Source organism: Mugil cephalus, chromosome 6 (genome assembly GCF_022458985.1).
Source record: "Mugil cephalus isolate CIBA_MC_2020 chromosome 6, CIBA_Mcephalus_1.1, whole genome shotgun sequence".
In the NCBI taxonomy this organism is placed as follows: domain Eukaryota; kingdom Metazoa; phylum Chordata; class Actinopteri; order Mugiliformes; family Mugilidae; genus Mugil; species Mugil cephalus.
Window position 1 is genome coordinate 16,250,394 of NC_061775.1, and position 22,741 is coordinate 16,273,134.

General features: G+C 39.8%; 3 protein-coding genes across 3 annotated transcripts; 1 reads left to right on the plus strand and 2 right to left on the minus strand.

Moving 5' to 3' along the window:
• Positions 1 to 50: 50 nt before the first annotated feature.
• On the minus strand, positions 51 to 10,247 carry ctns (cystinosin, lysosomal cystine transporter). The gene is made up of 11 exons (XM_047587158.1): positions 10,126 to 10,247; positions 9,316 to 9,391; positions 8,925 to 9,012; positions 8,081 to 8,171; positions 7,057 to 7,160; positions 6,334 to 6,471; positions 4,729 to 4,828; positions 4,512 to 4,631; positions 3,613 to 3,783; positions 2,732 to 2,849; positions 51 to 1,115 (listed from the first exon to the last, which is right to left on the minus strand). Exons 2-11 carry the CDS (start codon positions 9,389 to 9,391, stop codon positions 967 to 969), a joined length of 1,155 nt encoding a protein of 384 aa, XP_047443114.1. The 5' UTR covers positions 10,126 to 10,247; the 3' UTR covers positions 51 to 966.
• Positions 10,248 to 10,833: 586 nt separating this feature from the next.
• Positions 10,834 to 12,975, minus strand: LOC125009763. The gene is made up of 2 exons (XM_047587952.1): positions 11,761 to 12,975; positions 10,834 to 11,226 (listed from the first exon to the last, which is right to left on the minus strand). Exons 1-2 carry the CDS (start codon positions 12,427 to 12,429, stop codon positions 10,939 to 10,941), a joined length of 957 nt encoding a protein of 318 aa, XP_047443908.1. The 5' UTR covers positions 12,430 to 12,975; the 3' UTR covers positions 10,834 to 10,938.
• Positions 12,976 to 13,077: 102 nt separating this feature from the next.
• Positions 13,078 to 19,895, plus strand: r3hdm4 (R3H domain containing 4). The gene is made up of 8 exons (XM_047587953.1): positions 13,078 to 13,277; positions 14,990 to 15,147; positions 15,815 to 15,936; positions 16,104 to 16,221; positions 16,298 to 16,383; positions 16,618 to 16,703; positions 17,464 to 17,519; positions 18,089 to 19,895. Exons 1-8 carry the CDS (start codon positions 13,231 to 13,233, stop codon positions 18,190 to 18,192), a joined length of 777 nt encoding a protein of 258 aa, XP_047443909.1. The 5' UTR covers positions 13,078 to 13,230; the 3' UTR covers positions 18,193 to 19,895.
• The last annotated feature ends 2,846 nt before the right edge of the window (positions 19,896 to 22,741 follow it).

The window sequence follows — 22,741 nt, forward strand, 5'->3', positions numbered from 1 at the left end:
TAGTCCAGCTCGGCCTCACTGGCTTTTTTTTTTCCCACACATCTGTGGACCGGTGCTGTCTCCTGTCTGTTTTAACAAGCAGCAAATTCCACCAAAAGAAAGAAAAGAAAAGAAAGAGTCTGAAGCTGTAGTTTTGTTCATAGCAGTGATGTCATAATTAGCCTTTTTACTTTAACGTCTTTAATGAACCTCTTCTTTCTTCCCCCTCTCTATCATGTTCATATACCGACTGCTTGCTTGCATTTTTTTTGACCAGTCAATGACGGTATGTGCTACTTCGATCTACTTGACATCTTTTCTGAAAATTGTGTACTATATTTATATATATATATATATATGTGGAAAATTGGATGTGAATAGAAAATAAAAAAAATGTTAAACCAACTGGGGAAAACGTTGCTCTGAAATAGTCGTTGCAGGAAGCAGGATGTAGCTCGTGTCTTCATTATTTAGACCCATGGCACATATTTAAGAACACCAAAATGTATACATGTATATATATATATATATATATGTATGTGTGTGTGATATTTATTGCAACGGAATCAGGGAGAAAATCCAATCAAATAAACACAGGTAATAATATTGACTTCACAGACGATCAGCTCAACATATTATTTATAGTAAATCACTGAATTAAAATTTAATAATGAGGAGTTGACTAAACCACAGTAACTCGGACTCACCCTCTGCCCTCAAAGTTATTACAGTACAGTATCTCAAAACACCTGATGTTGGTGCTTAAAAAGTCCCAGTATTTTAAGGCCTCCGTGCTCCAAATAAAAATAATTATAGTGTAAAAAAAATAGATCCTTAGATAAATTCAGAAAAAGGAACTTTTTTTGGTCCCAAGCAGCTTGATCTAAACCTAATTTAAAAAGCCTGCTCCGCTGTAACGCGGTATCATGGTGGAAGTCAAACACTGATCTTCCCGAGTCCTCGCGTCACAGCAGAGTGAGCTGAGCGTCAGTCGTCCGCTTCTTCTCCGATAGGTTCGTAGGACGGAGGCTGTCTGTAGAGGCAGTAGTGCTGGGTCATGAAGAGGATGTCGAACACCACCGAGAACAGACCCAGACCGAACTTGGTCGGATCGCCGAATATCAGCATCCACTCGTCTGTGAAATGACACACGTAACACGTCAACAAGTCATCGTAGCGTAAGGTAAAGCTGCTTGGTGAGCGACCTTTTTTTTTTTGCAGACGTTTGTTAAGACTCTGACCATCTCTGACAGTGTTATTGTTGAATTACTGCTTAATGCTGTCAATCAGAAGCACAGAATTTATTATTTTTTTGCCGTATTAGTTGAATACAGTTAAAAAATCATCACAAATCTAGCACAATTCAGTTTTTTGTTATTTTTCCCATTTACAAGTTGGAAACTGTATGTCTGTGAAGCTTCTCAGTCATCCAGGCCATGAACACATTTCAACAAGTAAGCACTTGATCCTCTTTTAACAATGTGGATTAATGAAGGCAGCAGATCTTATGACAGGGTAATACTGCACATCTCAATAAAAAGGGAGGTTTATGGAATGAATGAGCCCTGATTTGAGTCCCTTTATAGATGTTCAGACCCCTGAAGTAGTAAAGACACCAGTGTCCATGCAGTTTAAGTGGCGTTACGTATTAACCCTTTGAATGGCATTGTAACAGCACAGTTGATCTTTTTTGTAGTTGTAGTAGACAATAAAATGCTTAAATTACATTTTGTACCTGTTTTCTAACCATTGCTAGTCATTCAATTTGTAAGATACGCACTTTTTCCCACGTGTGATCACACTATATATAGAATTATCTAAGCTGTGGCCTTTATACTTTGTGAGGTATAATGCTTTTGAACAGACGACCATAGCTCTATTGATACAGATTAAAAAATGAATGATATTTAATCGTGATTTATCGTATTTCTTAGTGTGAAACTCAAAGGGTTAATACCAATAGCTATTGCAGAGTTTTATATCATGATTCTAGGTCTGAAAATTACTTTTAATGTTTCATTAATGATTTAAAGTACCTCAACACTCTCAGATACTGAAGTTAGTTTGTTGGCCTCCACTGAGACTGACAAGTGTTGGACCAGCAGCGCCACCCAAACGCTAGTCGGCGCTGTGTCTTTTTTGCCAGTCGGGTTAAGTTTTGTTTCTACTTCCTGCTTCACTTTCAACAATGGCGACTGAAACTTTTGCCGAAATTTTTACCAACGACGACTCGTACAAACGTTTGTATCTCCGAACCTCCTCAGTTGACCTTTCCTCGACGTGTTCCATCTTTATTGATCCAAAAATATCAATTTGAAAATTGCGGAGATGGAGAAGCTGCCAGAAATACTAAAGCGGAAACACTCTACTACTAAGCGGACCAATCGCAGCGACGCACAGTTACCAGGTAGGTGCACAGCCGCTACGCCGTTACGCACGATCCCTGCCGCTGTTGCTATGCAACTGACCAAACAACCACATCACCTTGGAAACCGTTTTTGCCAACTACTTGCTAATTCTGTTAATTTTAATAATAATCATTTTTATTTTATTTTATTTTATTTTAATCTTATTTCATTTTATTTTTTCTTGTGTTTTTTTTTTTTTTTAAAGAGTGTTTTTATGTGCAACGAAGCTACAGTGACAAATAATTTCCCTCGTGGATCATTAAAGTCTAAGTCTAAGTCAAATTGACGCACAAGTCTAAACCGTGCATTACTCCTAGAGGATGGCAGTGATACACAGTGATTACCGTTGTTGTAGGACTCTAAGATCATCTGCAGGATGCTGAGTGTTCCACCGGTGAAGTCCAGCAACACATTTCCAATACTCCATCCCTCGGTGCTCTTTCTTCTGTAGTTCATGTAAGCCTGGAATCACAGTATCACAGTGGACTGAATTCAAGCTTTCATCCCTACTCTTATAATATACAGTGCCTAGAAAGTGTTTTACTGCCTTGGATGTTTTCCCCTGTGTAGATGTATCATTCATACTTGCACATCTTAGTTTTCCACCTCGGCAAACACAACTTTTTAAGGAAAACGGCGCAAATTCTCTATTGGATGGAGATGTGGGCTTTGAAGTGGCCACTGCAGAACATTCACCATGTTGTCTTTAATTAAACCATGTCTGTGTGGATGTGTGCTTCCAGCTGTTGTCTTGCTGATAAATAAATCTTCTCACTTCTTGCGGCCTGGACATGCACCGCCTTAGATTGTCCTCCGGGGTGTCTCTATATTTTGCTGCAGATGTCTCATCAGAGATTTATTTTTAACTTTCTTCAACGGTGAAGCTTTGACCTTCCTCAGTGGACTCCTTCTTGCATTCTTTCCATTTATTAATAACAGACTGAACCGAACTCCATCAGTAACTTTGATTTTACTTTTTTTTGCCTTCTGATTAATATTGGACCAGTCTATACTAGAGTCACTTCAGACACAACACTTGAGTTACATCTTTTTAATTAACTGGCTTTTTTTTTTTTAGAGCTTTTATCTTGTAAATTCATGTCGTTCTTCACCATTGAATAAAACTGCTTCCATCTAAACACAAACGACTCAAAACGAGAGAACATATAAATGAGATAAGTCGTAGCATGGCTTCTGTATTGTGTGTGTTTCGTGTATAACTCACCTGTGGCACATATTTGACCAGAGTGACTGCTAGTTTAATGTAGGAGAAATAGTAGAGGTAGTCCAGCCAGGTGATGCGTTTGGATATAGCGACAAATAAGCTGATCAAAGCAAACGCCCAGCCGATGACCAGCAAGGCCCTGGCCACCCGGGAGACTCTCTGACCCCCCCTCTGGAAGAGAGGACACACAGGATTACACACAGTGAAGAGTCAATGCTATTGGATTTGCATGAAAGTGTAACCGTCGCGATCACAATCACATCAGTAGTTCAAAGAAATGCAAATATAACAGAGGCAAAGCCTTCACCCATTGAAATGAGGTGGTGTTGTATCTTTCCATGTCTCTCAGGTGAACACGTAATGTTTGGTAAGTGTACAAAGTCTGGCAACTACTGGATACAAGGTGACACTTTCTATATGAAAAAGCTTCTTTTTCAAACTACTTTTCCGGATGAAAACCAATCTACTGAAACGGTTCTGACCTCTGACCATCAGATTATTAGTTTCTGTTACTGCTGCACAAGTTGCAGATACTGAAAACAAAGATTCGTTCACTTTTGCACGTCACAGATATGCACGAATTTTCTTGAATGAACAAATAAAAAAGCCTTATTATATTTCTGTTTCCTGTTAGATTGGGTTCACTTCGTCTACTGTGAGGACATTTTTTTTTTCTTTTTGCAAAGTTGATACAAATTCTGAGGGGTTCAAATATTCGCTTGAATATGTTTAGGTTAATAGCTTAAATTAAAAGTATACAGCACCATTAATGGATTATTTGGCAAAGGACACCCATTGAGATTTTGCCCAAGAGCTGAGAGCCAAGATCTGAAAGTAGCTTCCAAAATAATGGGACGTGATCATTTTTTTTAAACACAAGATCATTTGCAGACCCGTACCTCGTAGATAACAGCCTGGCTGACGTAGACCAAGCAGAGCAGGACGGCATGGAGACTGAAGAAAACGTCGTTAGCATCGACCGGGTTAATCCCATTGGGGTTCTTCTTCAGAAACTCCTCCTGTAGGGCAGACAGAAAGCAGATTAACAACTGATACTGTAAACTGGGTGCGCATCACTTAAACCTTAACGCAACTCCAAACTAAGTCTACAGTCACCTTAACATACGGGATCCAGAACAGCCCTATGTTGAAGACACTGTAAGCGATGAAGCCGGTGAGGTTGAGGGCCAGGAAGTCAAAGTTGAGACCTACGACACTGAAAGCAAACGTATTAGCTTGAGTCAATATGGTTTTCTTGATTTTGTCCTCCATATTATGAACCAACAGCCTGTCCTACTGTCAAGTGCCAAGTTACTCTGGATATTATAGAGGAACTTCTTCATTCATAGCAAAAGTTAAAGGGCAACACACATACATTAGATTTACTCAAGCAGCTAATAACAACAATGATGCAGACCACCTATTTTTTCCTTACTGAGACCCAAACATTTGCCTGGAATACATCTTAATTTCTAAGAGCTTTGGGTATCTGGGATTAGGACCTAAGAAGTATAAAACAAAATAAGAATCATCTTTAAAGTGGAAGAAGGTTTTGAAAAAAACTTGGTGTATACTATACACTATATTACAATTTAAGTTTATGTTTATTTTAATGCAAAAACTGAATCGGAAACGAATGAAATCCCAACGTCCTCAAACAATTTCTTGTGAATTTGTCAAATCTGTATATACTAGAAAAGTAAATAAGCATAAATAAAAACGTGTATTGACCCTTCGCTACCAGCACATGGCAGACAAAAGTGTCCCCATATGAGGACAACAGGTCTAAATGAAGCAGAATAAGCTGCCACAAACTTAAAACGTAATGTCCCCATATGAGGACGCCAGGTCTAAATGAAGCTGAAAATTCTTTATTTGCTCAAACAATTTTAGAAAGTTCACCTTGCAAATGTCTGGAAATATTTTTTAAAACACTGATTCCTAAACACTTAAACTAAGGCTGTCACTAAGGCAGTGGAAAGCAAGCAGAATCTGAAGAGCAGCCATAGTAAATAAGTAAAACACGTGGAAGGCAATAAAACGTCCTGCAGAGTAAAAAACTGCCAAACATCCCTAAAGGAGTTTCAAAGTCCTGCCAAAGAACAAAGTTAACATCGTTTAGTGCTGACGTGAGCCAGGTTATGTACACAGCAACTGGTAAAACATGTGGCTCAACTAGAGCAACTAGTTTATGCGTTTGTGTCTTCCAGGCTGGATTACTGTAATTCATTAGAGTCCAAACAGCTCTTTAAAAAGCTTTGATTCAAAACGCTGCAGCAAGATGGGACTCATGGGAATTAGAAAGAGAGATCATATTACTCCGGTTTTAGCTTCTTTTTATTAGCTCCCTGTAAAATGCAGAATATAAATTAAAATCCTCCTCCAGCTCCATCGTATCACCTCATATTACCATATCGCCCCATCTACATCTCCCTGGATTCAGGACAGTTACTGTTTTGTTTAATGACTCCTGTGCTTGGGGTCATTGTCCTGTCAGAGTCTCTTAAGTTTCAACTCACAGACAGATGTCGTTTCATTTTCTTTTACAGTTTGCTGATTCAGAATTCATCCAAAGAAAGATTAGAAATGCACTTTAATAAATCACCTGCATAAGACAAGACTTCCCCTCCTCCCCTAGAGACCCCACTGCAGTCATGCAAATCCAAAAAAAAAAAATGCAGAAAGCAAATATAAAGCAAAGCAGAAGACACATAAAACTACCTTTTCCTCCTCCAGTTTTCCCAGACTTGAGGATAGAACGAAACCGACCAGGCCAGAAAGTAAATCCAGCCGATCACCTGACTGATCACTGAGAGGACGCTGCTGTGGACGACTATGAAGCGGATCCTCACAGACAAACTGGAAGAAAGAAAATGTGGTGTTACAGATGGAGAAACGAGACACTGTAAAAATAAATTCATATTACAAACACCCAGGTACGCTGGCGGGCCCTGATTTTATAATCAAATTCTATCTCGTACAGAGCAGAGGTTCGCAAACAAATTGCAGGTGTGAAACTTTGCAGGAAGGAAATAATTCAAGTTTACTTTGGGCAAAAAATACGTTTGTTCAATGCAGGCGTCATAAATGTCATAAATAGTGTCTCCATTAATGGAAATGAAAGAAGAAAGAAAAAAATGTCAACGCAGTATGTAAAGTATAGATGCCCTCAACAATGTAGGCCACTTGCATAAGCTACAGCATAGTCTCTAAGTAGATCAGCATATGTATAAACCAAGCTTTAAGGGAAGACTGACTCCACATTAGTTTTTTTTTGCCTATTATTTATTACTTTATTATTATTACTAACAACAGTATTGACAACATAAACCTGTTCATGTTTTCTATTAGATAATAGATGATTCGTTTGAACTTGTTGGGACTGATGGGGCAGGATTTAATGAAATGGAAGATGAAACTAATTAAAGTTAATAAAGTTCCCACCTGCTGAGGTTCGTGTTGTTGCTGAGCAGGTACGTGGTCACCTGACCGACACCTTTGGCTGTCACCGTGAAATTGACCGTGTCGGCCTTCGCTGGCAGCAGCACCTTAAGGGCAGCAAGAGGAGCATGAACAGGTTTACGTTTTTAGTAGCTAACATAGCCTCCCATCACTGGCTGTGGAATTAAAAATGACCCCTTTTATCTTTTCTCTTTATTCTTTATTTATACACAGTGCTTTCACGCCTGTGTTCCATTTTCATTCAGGGAGTGCTGCATTAAATTTAGTTTGTTTTTACAGAGCAATCAAGACAAAGTTCTGGAAATCAGAAAATCATATAGGAAATGAAGGAGAACCAGCAACAAGAAGTAGCAGTAGAGTCGTTCATGTACCAGTGTCCTGCATATGAACAACAAGTTCAGTTTGTTTGACTATCTATCCATATGCTGAGAAAGGACACTGCTGCCAGATAACACACACTCTGGAGGCAGTCAGCAAACCTACCTATCAGACAGTTTCTCCGCTTGGTTACATAATTACAAGCGTATAAACTGTAGTTGTGCCTAGATGTGAATGTCCTCTTATTAGTGGGCATCCTCATATTTTTGAGTACAAAAGTGGAACGTTACAGCAGAAAAGAAACGGGCGAAATCACACTTTGCCAACAGAGCTTATAGTTCTCAGCAGGATAAACAGTACAGCCCAGGTCTACTGTCTATCTGAAATGTTCGGCTGAGTTTCTGTTTCCGATGCAGATGATTTACTAAACTGAACATGAAAATCAGAACCAGCTTTATTGGTAAATATGTGTGCACATAGAAGGAAGTTGACTCTTTGTCCACTTCTGCAAAAACACAGAACTTAAATGAGCGTAAAAATAAAACTGTATAAATTAGACTTAAGGAAATAAAACTAGATGCAGTTAATGCGCCGTCCTCTGTGACATAACTAACTACATACGATGGTACAAAGTTCAGTGATGGCTAAACATGAAGTGACATCCAAACAAGTGTCACTGATGTGTTACCTCCTCAGGCAGCGTGACAACAGAGGAGTAGTTCGACTTGGAGCTGTAGGTCACGTTGAAGTAAATCACCATTGACTGGTTGACAGGTGAACTAGGGACAGACACAAAAAACTGAGTCAGAACAGTCAACATCCAGATAGAATAGCTCCATTTATAATAAACAGTACGAGCTGCTAAGATCTGGACTTTAATTCAAATAATAGTCTTTTATGTGTCTACGCTTTGTATTCATGTTTACTGTTAATTAGAATCAAATAAATAGCTTTAGTACGGTGTGGACCAGACTGAATTTAGGAATGGAGCAGTGGATTTAAACCAGAATATAGCAGCAAGCAATTACCAAGTATTTTATTTATTTATTTATTTTTAATTAGTTGCAGCATTAAAGTTCACTGAATTCTCATTCAGATTTAAATTTTCCTGTGTCCGTAATCACATGCATCACAGTCATGTCGGGTCAGTTTTTGTTTTTATTGACATTTTTGGGACCTGGAACTAGAAAACCTGTAAAAATGGGTGTATATAACTTATGTTCAGTGAGCTATAAGTTCATATTTGCAATTGTCTGCTGGTTAAATAACCTTTTTTTTTAGTTTATCATTTAATTGTTTAGCTTGTGTTTGCTCTACTACAAAGTTTCAGATCAAGAATAATTGTTATATATTGTTATATATATGTCCTTTGGACTAAGGTGTTCATCCTCCACGTATTTTAGTCTCCTTAGTAAAAGTAACTCCAAATTGATTTTCCATTTTCTTTAAAACTTTGAAAGTATAATATCTGCATAATTATGTTAAGTGTGAAATCTCAAGTTTTTCTCCAATGTGAAGAATTCTGTGGTTACCTGGATGTAATAGTGGTGGTGGCATTAGAGGAAACTTGAAGCGTGACAGAAGCAGGAGCAGACAAACACACTGTGGAGGAGGAGGAGTCTAAACAGCAAAAGGAGAAATTCAACAAAAAGAGATTAAAGCAGTTGTAAATGGATCAGCATCCAAGTGTACTATGTCTTGACATACCAATCATGTTTTCCTACAATTTTACTATAATCACAATCATTATGAGGACACTTCCTCCTTTAGTCTAACATTTTAAAAAACCTGTACTTTCCAGAGAAGGTTGACCTTTTTGAGGGGACTCAGACTTTTTTAATAGACCAAATTAAACTACATCTCTCGCAGTGAAGATGATGAATTCACTGTGAAAAAGGAAAGATGCCTTCAATAGTCAATCACCAGATAAATTGGTCAGCATCCACAGGACCAGCAGCTGAGCAGGCAGCCGTCTCCTAGTCGAGCCTTGACCGGCCATCTAGAAAATTATGTAAGTGAGTTAGCAATGTGTAATTCACACAACTTTAGATTAAAAACAGGGCGGACAATCACATAGGATTTTTTTTCCCCCACACATATTTACACAAATGGCAAAACAGCAGAAATTTTATCAATTAGTCAATGAACAAGTGTTGGCATGTTGTTTCCCCTTACATTTCTTTAAGCTTTTTAATATACTCCATTTACTTATGATGTTGTGGCTAATTGGTGTATGCCACTTAAAAACAGAACATCATATATTTAAGCTATATTGAAGAAATATTGTATCACCTCATAAAGGCAGTTTGTTTTAAACGTACGGCAAAATTTACAAGGTAATATACCACATATTCCCCATTCAGACTTTACATTCCCATCCATTCCTCAAGTGGTCCATTTAAATTATAGGTGTGAACACAACCAGGACCTCCTGAGGATGCAAACACAACACAGAAGTGTAACATCTGGTTGCTGCCTCGAAGTTTTTGAAAGGTTTCCATATTACGACATGATCCCACGTCACTCCACATTACCCATCTCAATTTATCTACAAAATCTCGACTGAAACCCGGAACTCAGCTCGTTATTTATCTTTATATTGTTGTCTCAGAAAACGCATTAAGCGCAAAGACACGTTAAACACCGGCAATGACTGAGAAAGCTGCTTTAGGATATATGAAAAGATAAAATAAATACAACTGAACACTGACTGACAAGTTTCGACAAACTTACAATGCAGGTCACAAGACTAGACCACTGTTCTTCTTCTTCTTTTTACTTCTTCTTCTATTTGTTGTGGTGGCTCTTGTTGTCTTCTTCTTCGGCGGCTGCTCCTGTTGGTGGTTTTGACGCTACTTGGATTATTGCTGCCCCCTGCAGGATGACTAAATATTTACAGTCTGAGCTTTTTGTGGGCATAAAAAGGTTTCGCTTCCTCTGCTGCTGTGTTCGGTACTTTCCTTTCTGCCTCATACCTCCTTTATTTATCGATTTATTCTACCTATGTTTTTTTTCCTATTTTGTGTAGCATTTCAATTAACCCAGTATGTCCTAATTCTAATGAGAAATATCACAGCCTCTTCTCTCCTATTCCTGCTTATAATCCTTGTCTTGCCTTCCTGTGTCATGACTGTCCCAGTAATTTTGCCATCTTGCCTGTATGTAATTTCTGAAAATTGATTTCTATTTTGCTTTGCTCAGCGGTATGTCTATATCTACAGAGGGTGATTTAAGAGATTTAATTTAGCAGGGATATCTGCATCCTCATTTCCTTCATTTCCTTGTTGGAAAAGAATTTTGTTGTAAAACTGAATTTTTTACTTTGTGGGATTCTGAAATAAACATAAAAAGAGAACAAACTGTCTTTATTTAGTTTTATTTTTTATGCAAAACGAAAATAGAGCTGTGGTTAGACTGAGACAGTGCACTACACATGGAAAGTCTGGGATATCCGGCTTTGCTGAGTCCTCGATGAGATGGGCAAGGCAAGAACACATCCACACATTTGTTTATAGAGGTCGTTATTTCCTACATTTCTTGGTGCTTTTAGGGTTGTGGCTGATCTGTGTACTCGTGTATGAAACTCTGATGGATAACTCTCGTAAAAGGGCCAAATCGGCCATACATGTTGTCCATGTTCCCATCCTGCTGCCAGACACTCGTCTGTCTGAAACGATGTTCACTAACAGAAACAAAGACACGATCGGCCTGGGTTCTTCTTCTTAGAGCTTTATCGCCGCCTCTCCTCTTTTTACCCAGTTTCTGCGTCACCGTCTGCAGCAGGGCATCCAGGCTGCACAGGGAGATGTCAGGAAGACGAAACTCTGCAGATCTCTGCACAGAGAAGAGTGTAAATGAGTCGAACATATATCCTATCCCCTAAACAATTTCTCAACAAAACTCCTGTAAATGTAAAAATCATTTTTTAATTTGCTCTTTATTTTCCTAATCTCTGTTGTTTGTGTTTTTCTTGCAGCTATGAACTTGATGATTAGCTATATTATATGTATTTACTTGTGTCACCTTCAACATTTGCAAAGATTCAAGCATTTAAAAGTATTAAACGGAGCAGAACTGGATGTATGTTAGGGTCTGTTTCTTATGAAGGCCACACTATACTTTAATGTTTATGTGTGATGGTTCAAATGAAGATTCTGTGAAAGATATCCAGCTTTAAAGCATTGTTTTACTTAATCAGAGGCCACAGTGTGAACTTGTTTGCAGCTAAAGACTGAAATAAATCCTACAGGTGTACTCCAGAGTCTTAACAGGATTTCCATAACTGAGTTGTGACATACAGATTTAAATAAGGTGTAGATGTTGAAATGCCGATCAGAAAAAATGGGTCTGGTTTTGAAGTGAACTCACACTTTTAGAGAACAGAGGATTGTCCCTCCAGGGCCTGCTGTCCAACACTTGTCCCGTAACTGGTCCATTGTCTCCACAGCTGCCTGTTGTAAAGTTTGGAGAGGTGTTGGTTGTTTCTTGGTGACGTAGCGTGATGGGAGGCAGAGGCTTCTGACACCTCTGGATCTCCTGACGGTCACGCCACTCACTGGCTGGTTTTGGTTGAGATACAGGCGGCAGCACAACCCGAGGAGTCTGTGATTGTTTGGCTTCTGTTGTTTTCTCTGAAGTTAATCCTGAATCAGAATCGGTGGATTTGTGTTTCTCATCTGCCGATGGGTCTATTTTGCTGCTATTTTCTGTTGCCGTTTGATCCATAAAGCTGATACTTCTGTCCTCCTCCTCCTCCTCCTCTTCTTCCTCCTCCTTGGCCAGGGCCAAAATGGGCATCAAGTTGACACAAAGCTTCATTATGTTCCCTGACGTCTCACATGTAGTCATACCTTTGACTCTAGTGGACCTGCTGTTTGACAGAGTCCCCTTAGTCGTCTCCTTTGGCTTCACAGGTCTTATCCTGGGAACTGATTTCTTTACCACAATCAATGGCAAAGTGTTTGGTTCAGGTTTCTCTGATACTGTCATCTCATCTTCTTCCCGTTTCCCATTCCAAAATGTAGAGGAAATTAACATTGCAAATATCTTGCATCTCCCAACAACAAACAAACAAAAACTTTCAAAACTCTCAGCTATACCAGACTGAACTTGTTTCCTCTTCAGTGGCAATGAGAAATAACAATCAAATGACTCCCTGGCATTCCCTAATAAACCTGCTGTTATGGTAACGTGCACACAAACCCCAGTCACCTCTAATCTTTAATGAGTGGGGGAAAATTTCAACTTAAGTCGAGGCAGTTACAATGCCTGACACAAAAACCACTCCAAGATGGTGGATATGAAAGATGATGGAGGTGGAGGTGGAAGAGGCTTTAATTTGAAAGCATAGCAAGGATTTTTGTTTGCTGAGGTGGCTAGGCAAAGATGGTCTATTAGCAACATGGCTCCTTCGAGAGATTAAAAAAAACACTGGGTTCACACTTCTCTTATGAGTTGTATGAGTAAAATTCCAATAAAGTCAGTTCTATTATTATCTTTGTACTACAATATTTTATGGTAATGATAACAAAAACGGTGATAATAATAATAGTAATAACAAATGAATAAATATTGTGTTATGTGTCTAACAAACAGAGTGAGCCCTCTCGACTTTTTTCCGCCATCTTTGTTCGTGAAGACAACATCAACGGGTATTTTTGTTCCTGGGTTCCGCCCCCAGCTTCACACTAGCTGCTAGCAGCTAGCCGGACCTTCACCCGACTACCTGCCAAATAGTCTCACTGTTTTAACTTTGTTTTTTTTTTCCGTTATCAACTGTATTTTATTTGTTACACGTCCCGTGGACTTTTTCCGTTAGTTTTCTTTCCCTCAAATAAGATGGTCGTTTTGACAGCTAACAATGAAGAGCAGGAGCAGGATTATATGTAAGTGCAAGTTACGGAACTGATATGTTAGCAGGCTAGTTAGCATTAGCCAGAAATACAACTCCGCTTGACCTAAGTAGCTTTAGTGACGCTATTTGTACCTGGGGGTTATTTCGATTAAAATTGCCTGCTAATCACGTTGCATGTTAATAAGTGAACTCACTTGGTAGTAAACGCTCTTTAACTCTGTCATTGTTGGCAGCCATTCAACGGGCGGATCTGTTTACGTTAGTGGTCTTTAAATCATCACAGCTCATTGGCTTTGCTTTCATTCACAGTCATATATTAGGAATATTATACTTTCATTTAAAGTGTGTGGTTATCTCAGGTTTACGGGTCACAGTGAAAATTTCCGACAAACCCTAAAGGATCCAGGCAGAGATTGCATCATTTTATGTGGCTCACAACCTGCAGGGTTCAGGCTAAAAATGGCAGCAGCTGGCATGTGCAGAGGAGGTCCTCACACAACACCCACTGACCTACATCTGGAGCTGCTACTGCAGGATACTCTCCCTCCTCTGCTCCATTTATAAACACTGCAGAGATGAAGCAGAGTGGACTGAAGAGGGCTTTCATAGCTTTATATCTTGTGCTTCTCTTACATAAGATGCCAAACAATGATTAGTAATGAGTACTATTAAGTAAGTGAGCTGCTGTTGATGAATCCGACAGTGGTAACATTTACATGAACACTAGTATCCTGCTAATAATCTGAATAAAACTGCAACTTCCAGTCAGAACAGACTGGGAAGGGTGTCAACCTTCAGTAATCCTTTAAATCCGAAAATATCTGTGTTTAATAAGCAGGCGAGCGCTTGAATTAATAGTTTCTTTCTGCTTTGTTGAGCTAAACATCAGGTGACATGATGAGTTTTAAGGAGGAACTTACACATGATGGTAGCAAAACAAGAAAATGTGAAAACAAGTCTTCAATAAACAAGATGAACAAAGTCAGAATCCATATTTGCAGTCGAAGCCATTGGTCCATCGTGGTCAACTTGTTCTACTGAATGAATCCAGTGTCATAAATAGAGTTGACAACACATCTTCTGTTATTCCGATTGATGCCTTGGGGCGCGTGAACACATATATCGTATCGGATAAGTTTATGTACTCAACACGTAAACGGTAAAGTTGAACTCTGATCGGAATAATTTCAGTCAAGATGAAGCAATCTTGACTGCAGCTCGTTCAGCATTGACTGGTGTAAGGATTTAGGACTAAATCCAAGTAGTTATGACTGAAAGCCTCAATATAATATTGTGGAATACAGTGGAAAATGTTGTTTTCTAGCATATGTAACTAAATCTAGTTGGATATTTATACTGTTCTCACGCAACAAAGTGATTTTATCTTATTTATTCTTCCTTTGAATCGAGGTCTTAAACACTGGAATGTCACTCACCTACAGTCTCTCATGTGATATGAACAGTTTCATTCTTTGTCTGCGTGCTCGTTAGTCTAGAAATACCCACAGAAAACAAACGTCTGTATGCAGCAGGTTGAGCTGAACTGGGTTAGCTACTTCCCCTCAACGTGCCAAATAACCCAATTCAGTTCAAATAGATTTTATTTCTATAGCATCAGTAAGAGCAAGCACGAGGGCAATGGTGGGAAACAAAAAAAAACATCAATCATATGTGAGAAGGTGGTAATTCCCTTTTAAGATTTGTGTTCTTGACTAAATGACATCCCGTTCTTTGTGTTTCCAGCCTGATAGAGGAGCGCAAGTGCACCTCGCTGCCCAACTCTCCCGCCAAGCGAGTGTCTCCCTCTAAAAAGAAGCAGTTCTACATCAACCAAGCCATCCGCAACTCTGACCTCATCCCTCGTGCCAAAGGCAAGAAGAGCCTCCGCCGTCAGGAAAACAGTAAGCTCTCGTTTCACATAATCAAATTATAAGCGACTCCACCGGAAAAAGCATCTGAAGGGGAACCCCTTCGATTTCACTCATTAATGATTAATGTCCATGTGACGGGAAGTACTGCTGCATAGTGCTGGGTTCAGATTACAGTCGTGTTAAAATCCTACCTGATCCTGAAATCTTCACACACTTTATGGAGGAACTTTACATATATTCTGCTTTCTTAAATCTGGGCACAATACAGGGTTGAAAACTAACTGTACAAGACACACAACAGGATATTACTTCAATTATTGTGCCGCTGCCATGACCCATGTTATTTCTCAGGGAAGTGAGCACAGCTAATGCCCCTATAAGCTTGTTTACCAACCAAACTAAAGAACAACTTTGTGTGTCTTTGTGATACTTTGCAGTGTGACACAAAGAAAGCATGAGGCTAAAACCAACTGTGGATTAGAAGATGATTTGGGCAGATTTTATTACCAGAAGGGTGAATCAGGAACTTTACAGCCTGTAGTTTGAAGCATTAGCATTAGTGAAAATATTTTATGAAGCCTTTTGTGGTGCTTCTGGATGAAGTTTGGTAAACAGAAGAATATTATGTGTTGAGCACTGAAAAAAGAGCTTCTTTTTATAAATAAATCTTTGTGCTCTCTTGCTCTCTGACAATCAGCCCGTTATCTTGCCAATCTTCTTGAGAAGGATGAGTGCTCCAAAGACGACCTGGAGATTTGCAGTAACCCGGCCATCCCGTCCATCTTCACCGAAGCCTGCACCAATGGAAACTACGCAGAGGTAAACGCACCAGCCTCTTTTCTTCAAGTTAATCCTGCGTGAGGTTCCTAAATGTTCATCTGCTACTGTATTTATTTACGTAACATTAACTCGAATCCTCAAGATTAAACAAAAGTCACGGCGTGTCCAAACCGTTCCTGGTGTGATTTATTGTCCTGTCATCGCAGCCGTGGAATGACTTCATGAATTGCTCCGGTGAGGAGCAGGAGCGGCTCCTGTCTCTGCTGGAGCTGGAGCACGCCAAGAAGAAAACCTCCGACCGTCTCCTCAAGGACCACAGGAATGGTGAGCGTCTCCCGTTCGGGGCGTGTGTTTGCAGGCTGTTTTTGTGTTTTGCTGACTGTCGCGCTCGTCTCCACAGTAAATCCTGCCTTCACCGCTCAGGACTGCTTCCAGAGAATCGACCGCAGGCTGCGAACGACTCTGAGGCGTAAACAAATCCCCATGGTGAGAGTCGCCAGATGTAAATATTCGGTCTCTGATTGTGTCAGTGTACTGTGTTGAGGTCTGCGTATGAGCATTGTGGTGCAAGCAGTGTAAATACTCATTGCGAGGCTGGACGTAGCTGAGCCCGATTGTTTAAAAAAAAAAAAAAAAAAAAAGGGTCTATCGTAATCTGACTGTGACGAAATGAACATGAAAAGAACATGTGACGATACAGTTTTTGTTTCCTCCTCACAGGGGACGCTGGAAATCCTCGAGGACAACCTCCTGAGCTTCTTCAACGCTCAACCTCACTCAGTTTACACCACCAACCTCACCAGCAGGTACGAATCCTCTTCCTATAATCAGAGTCTACTCTAATAGACCCGTCGGTCTTTAAAAGAACTTAATTCAGCTTCTCAAAAAAGATTTTTACTGTATTGTTTGTGTGGGACGAATAAAACCAGGAGATCCTCAAACCTGTTGAAAATAATGTCACACTACGCGCTATTGTGGAGAAAATGTCCGTTTTATTGTTGGGGATCATTGTAATATACTACTTCATTTTAGAGTTAAACTAGATTCTGTGTGTGTCTTAAAAAGACTTTTAGCTGGACGAGCACCGCAGGAGAAATGATTCCTTTCCACAAATATAACGGCCCTCGACACTTTGAGTTGAAAATGTTGTCGAGGGCTTCGGCTCCTGAAAGGCCTTCGAGCATAAATGTGTTCGTCCTCCCTTTTTGGATCGACGTCCACGTGTAACAAAACCCACCAACGCAGCCCTTCAGCTGCTCTTAACACGCTTTCATGTCCTCATCCCTTGACAAATGCGCAGGTTGAATGGTCAGACTGGTGGATCATAGTAATGTTTCAACCGGAAACACACAATTACATCTTTGTGACCCACGCAGAGAAGTGGAGTCACTGCAGCGGCAGGAAAACAACGCAAACAAACAAAAACAACCAGATGTGAGGAAATGACAAACAGCATTGGCATTAAACACATGAACAAACTTTATTGAGCTGGGTCGACACAGGAGCGGATGAACAGTCGGTTTTGAATCAAGTTGATTTGAAAATGTGTTTGTGTTTGTGAACCAGCTTTGAGAGGCTGCTGCTTCACGCCATCTGCCAGTATATGGACCTCGTCTCTGCAAGTGAGTGGCAACAATTCACACCAGAGCAGTTTTAATGACACTGTCATTTAGAGCTTAGGCTCTTAGCTCTGAGCCATAAGAACACAGTTAGCGTCTAGAAGCCACAATTAGCAAGATGATGAGTAAACCACTATAGGAAATGCAGAGGCATAGTGATGTCTTCACTCAGATAAATATAAATGTGTCATAACTTGGAGATTTAAAGTTTGAGAATTTGGAGAAAATTTCTAGTAACAAGGTGGTGAACGCCACAAGAGGGCGCTGTTGATTTGGACTATTCACATAAATTTAAACCATTCGAAGACACCAACATGGTGCCATTTGTTCAGGGGTCAGTTTTGTGAATTAGGTCTCATATAAGGACAGTAAAGTTTCCCTTCCAGTAAATACATGTGTGGTGGAGGGTTTTGCTCTTCTTCGCTATGAGGAAAAAGATGACATCTATTAAGAAGAACTTCTGCTCTAATCTTAACAACAACGTAATAATTCATAGATTGTTGTCTGATTCCAAAGTGTTTCAGTCACAAGGCGGTGATCAAAGTCTTATTTGTTGTTTGTTGGACCTCCAGGCTCAGACTACAACGGCTCACGTCAGACCGAAGTGGTGAACAAACAGGAAGAGTTCCTGCCCCCCGGACTCCTACTGTCGGCCTACCTGGGCCAGATGAGCTGAGACCAGGACCACGTCGCGGGGTTTCGCCGGTTCCCTCCTGCAGCGCGACTCCGCCGCCGACTCGGAGCTCCGGATAACGATGTGTCACTAAAAGCTTAGCAAGCAGAGCTGCTAGATGCCCGCTTTCGTTTTCTCTCGGTTTCTGTGGTAAATTTTCCATTAAATTTATCAGTGGACTAATCACTGCAGGGTGTAAAAACACGTTAAAGCCTGAGCGTGTGTTCATGCTGACTGCAGGATTACAGTTACCTAACCTCCTCTTCACCATCCAGATGTTTTAAACTTCCTGTCCCACTGGTGAAACTAACTTTAAAATTTACTTATATAACAGATTTCTTATTATTTGGGACAAAAATAATGAAATTACACCACATAGTAACTCTACTAAGAGTTTCACACACAAATTGAGGCCACGGGAAATACAACATTTCCTACTTAAACCTAAAGAATATTGTAGAAATTACAATATGGATTGAAACATGGTTTTAATTCCTATAATATGTAATGCTCTGAGAGAGAAGTAGTTTCTGAACTTTGTTTTACACATCTGCAGTTGATACTTGACTAAAAAAAATATAGTTTATAGTGGAAAATTTACTGTAGGAGCTCAGAGTTGTGCAGCTCTGTCCGTGACCCATCGTTGCCTGAAAGACTCGCCTGTAGGTTTCTTTGTTAAGTAGTGAGGTATGAAGCATGAATATTCGTAATCTATATATGCAGACACATCACTCGTCGTAGGTGGGGTAGTCTTTGGTCATTTGTTGGGAAGCCAGGTTTCTTTTATAATCGTCTGTGTTATGAAGAGGGAGATTAGTTTTGTGAGTGTGTGTGTGTGTTAGCTTCAGACGCACTGACCCTCCGTCTACGCTGGACGTGTTTCAGTCAACAGTTCCAAGAAACATCTGGGTTTTTCTGCAGCCGAACATCTCGTGCTGCGTCCAGGTCCCTCCGGCGTAGACGAGGCGTCACTGTTATTTCAGTCGTGGCAGAGGTTCGAAGATGAGGAACTATATTATATCGTCGTTCGGAAACCGTTTCTGTACATTGAGGTGTATTCAACGCGCGCAGTGTTCTCTGTTTACACACAACTACAACTTATTACGCCTCTTTTTTTACAGCCTGGTTCAAACTGTAAACGTGTTACACTGACAAAAAAAAAAGTTAAAGTTTTTTTTTTTTTTTTTTTGATGAGTTACAAAAATAAACCTGTGGAGCGTCGACTCTCAGGTACAAGCCCAGAAAAGCGCTTCTGCCTTACGAACACGAGTTTCTATGTTATGTCTGTACATATATTTCTACATTTGTACTCGACTTGATTTTAGAAACGTGCGAAAACAAAAAACCCCGGTTCCTTTTTTCACAACTGTGTAACAAAAAAACTCGAGGTGCATTTTGTCAACGACCAAAGTTTTGTGCGTTTGGAACTTCTCAGGCTTCTCTCTCTCTCTCTCTGAATGTCATGTAGTGATGGTGCGTGGCGTCGCTTTCTGTGTGCGCTCATGGGATGTTTGGATCGTGTTCTCCTCGGCACACTGGAGCGCTGCGTTTTAAAGCGCGTTGTAAATATTACACTTCATCAACTGACTCGTGCCAATGTTTGAGAAGCCATCCGAGAGCTTTATACGCTGAACTGAAACATCGTTGTGTATATGTGTGATGTGCGTATTTATAATTATCACTGCAACTATTAAATGATTTAAGGTGACTCTTGCATTTTAGTGTTTTAATGTGTTTCCCATTTAATTATCTATCTATCTATCTATCTATCTATCTATCTATCTATCTATCTATCTATCTATCTATCTATCTATCTATCTATCTCCAAAGTGAAAACAGAATGTTATTTAAAATATACTATAAAATGAGTAATGGTATCAATACTTCCCCTTTTTATTTAGAAGATGCACTTTGATTTGAGTCTGAGTCGATTGGTCTCCACATCTAGACATTTTATTATTATAATCCAGTCATACATGTTGTTATTTAACTTGTTACTAATCATTTCAGGGGTAGAAAATATATTCACGTGTTAATAGCAACAAAGTCCCACATTAAATAAATAAATGTTGTTGAGGGCTTTGGCTCCTGAAAGGCCTTCAAGCATAAATGTGTTCTTCACACTTTTTAGAAAATATATTCACATGTTAATAACAACAAAGTCCCACATTAAATATTTTTGTACGACTACAGAGGTCAGAATAATGTTCTGCAACAGAGGGTTTTTCATAAGGTTTTTGCACTTCTTTGCACTAAAACAAAGGGAAACAGCTGGAGTTGTCATTATTCATAGGTCATTATGCTATTTTGTTATGTAGTTTGACGCCCCTCCCCTCTTGTTTTACAGCTATTAAATGTAAATAAGCACCGTCACTGTCAATTTTATCATGGCCACTGTTCGTGGGTGGGACATATTGGGCAGCAAATAAACATTTTGTCCTCAAAGTTGACGAGTGGAAGGACGTGAGGGACAAATCCAAAAGTGCAGCTGTTACGGGATGTTCCCAATCAAGCAGCTGTCAAAAGTGGCCGGATGAAGAAAAAAAAAAAGCATCCGAGCACAACGGTTGACATGAGCAGTTCCACGTGAAACAAACCAAACCGTATATAAGAGGCTAAAATATGTTTTATTTTATACCACAAATAATGTGAAAAAGAACAAACGCATCAGTGGAGGTGATGTGTGTGTGCGGGAGCTGCTGACAAATACACCTGATATTAAAAACCTGTTCAGGATTCAACATGTTTATCACCGTAGGAAATTCATTCTTTGCGAGTCCCGCTCACTAACAACAATCAACAACGTGTTGTCCACTAGGTGGCGATAGACTACAAGGAAACACATGGTTTTATCCAGGTACTGATCCAGAATTTGCCCACAGTGGGTAATTACTCCATTTAGTGTACTGTCCATTTGCATATGTGGTTTGATAGATGTAAATAACATTTATTTTTTTTATTTGTCTTATTGTAAAAGGCAAAACTAAAATTTAAATACAGCAAATCAGTTGGATGAATCATCAGGATATGACTGTGACATGAATACAGCGAAGAAGAGAAATGTTTAGCGTTATATTTAGTTGTCAGTCATAACTGTACTTTCTGTTTGTGTGATAAAACTGTCTATATGGACCCCTCCCCTCCCGTCCATTTTTTATTTTTTTATTTATTTTTTTACATCATACACATCATTGTGGGGTACCAAAGCAGCCGTTCGTTTCATGTGTGGGACCACACCCGAAGTGGCAGACGCTCCTCTGAGCTGAAATGGATCAGTCATCTTTAATTATTTTGGTATCGAGTGTGAAATTAGAGCTGTCATCGCCGCGGAGGCCCGCTTGATTTTAATTTCATCTGTCCAGTGCGTCAGGGCCGGCGAGCACGCTTCCATCCCGGGGATCCCGTTTCATCTGATGAGGCAGATGGAGGATCGGTTTTCTGTTTTAAATATCTCCAGCTCTTTATTTTAGTTAACAGCTGTGGCCGGTCAGCGCTCGCTGGTCTGACGTGGGAAATGGAAGACGTGGCCCGTGGAAACAATTCAAACGTTTTGAGAGACACCTTTCCCCGTGCATGGTGTTTACCTGTGTCTGAGGGCCTTATTTTCTTGCCTTGTCGCTTAAACGTGCAGCTTGTACCATGTGGTTTGATCTGTGTAAACCAGAGCTTTGTTTAGCTGTGGTTTATTGCTCTAAAATGTATTACTTGTGTTTCACACTCTGCCTGTGGTCACGTGACACTTCGCATTAGTTAGTTTAATGCTCAAAACAATGATCAGTTTTGAACTAATAACATATATCAGCCCTATTCTTCAGACGTTCGGCTAATACGTGACAGACCACGGGCGAGAAACTGACAGCAAATTTAAAGATTCAACATATTTAAGTGAATAGCAGTTTCTCTCAGTGCGGTAATATCACACCATCTTGTGTTTAGTGTTAATAATCTCGGTCTAACTCACTCATTCAGTTGCCAGGGCTCCACACGTGTTTCGAAAGTAAAAGTTTGAGTGTTCAAGTGAGTTCCCACTCCACTACATCAACCACTCACACCACCTTCGTGTTCTCGCAATGAACAAAGTGTGAAGCCCAATGAAATGGAATGAAACTGTGAATGATTCGATAAATTAACTGTAACGGTGTGAGAGAGTTCTGCTGGGAGCTGGATGAATCAAATGAGTGGAGCCTCAATTCAAAGTTCAGTTTATGCAGTTTTCATAATAGACGTAGTAACCGGCCCTCCACCAAGGGACCGTCCCTAAATATCAACCCAGGTAGCAAACGTAAACACGCAATTTACTGTCATGAAAATTAAATATATGAAGCTACTTCGGGCAGGACTGAACCCAGTGTCCTGATTTTAAGAAAGTATTCACATTAACGTTTAATTTTAAGATTAAATGATTTTATTCTACCCCGACCATCCCTACAGCGTACTAATACCAGGTCATCTTCTCAGTTGGTTTAATTCACATGATATTTAGAGGTTTGACGACGCCAAAGTATTTCCTTTGAAAACATATGAATAGAATTTGTGGCGAGGCATCTAATGA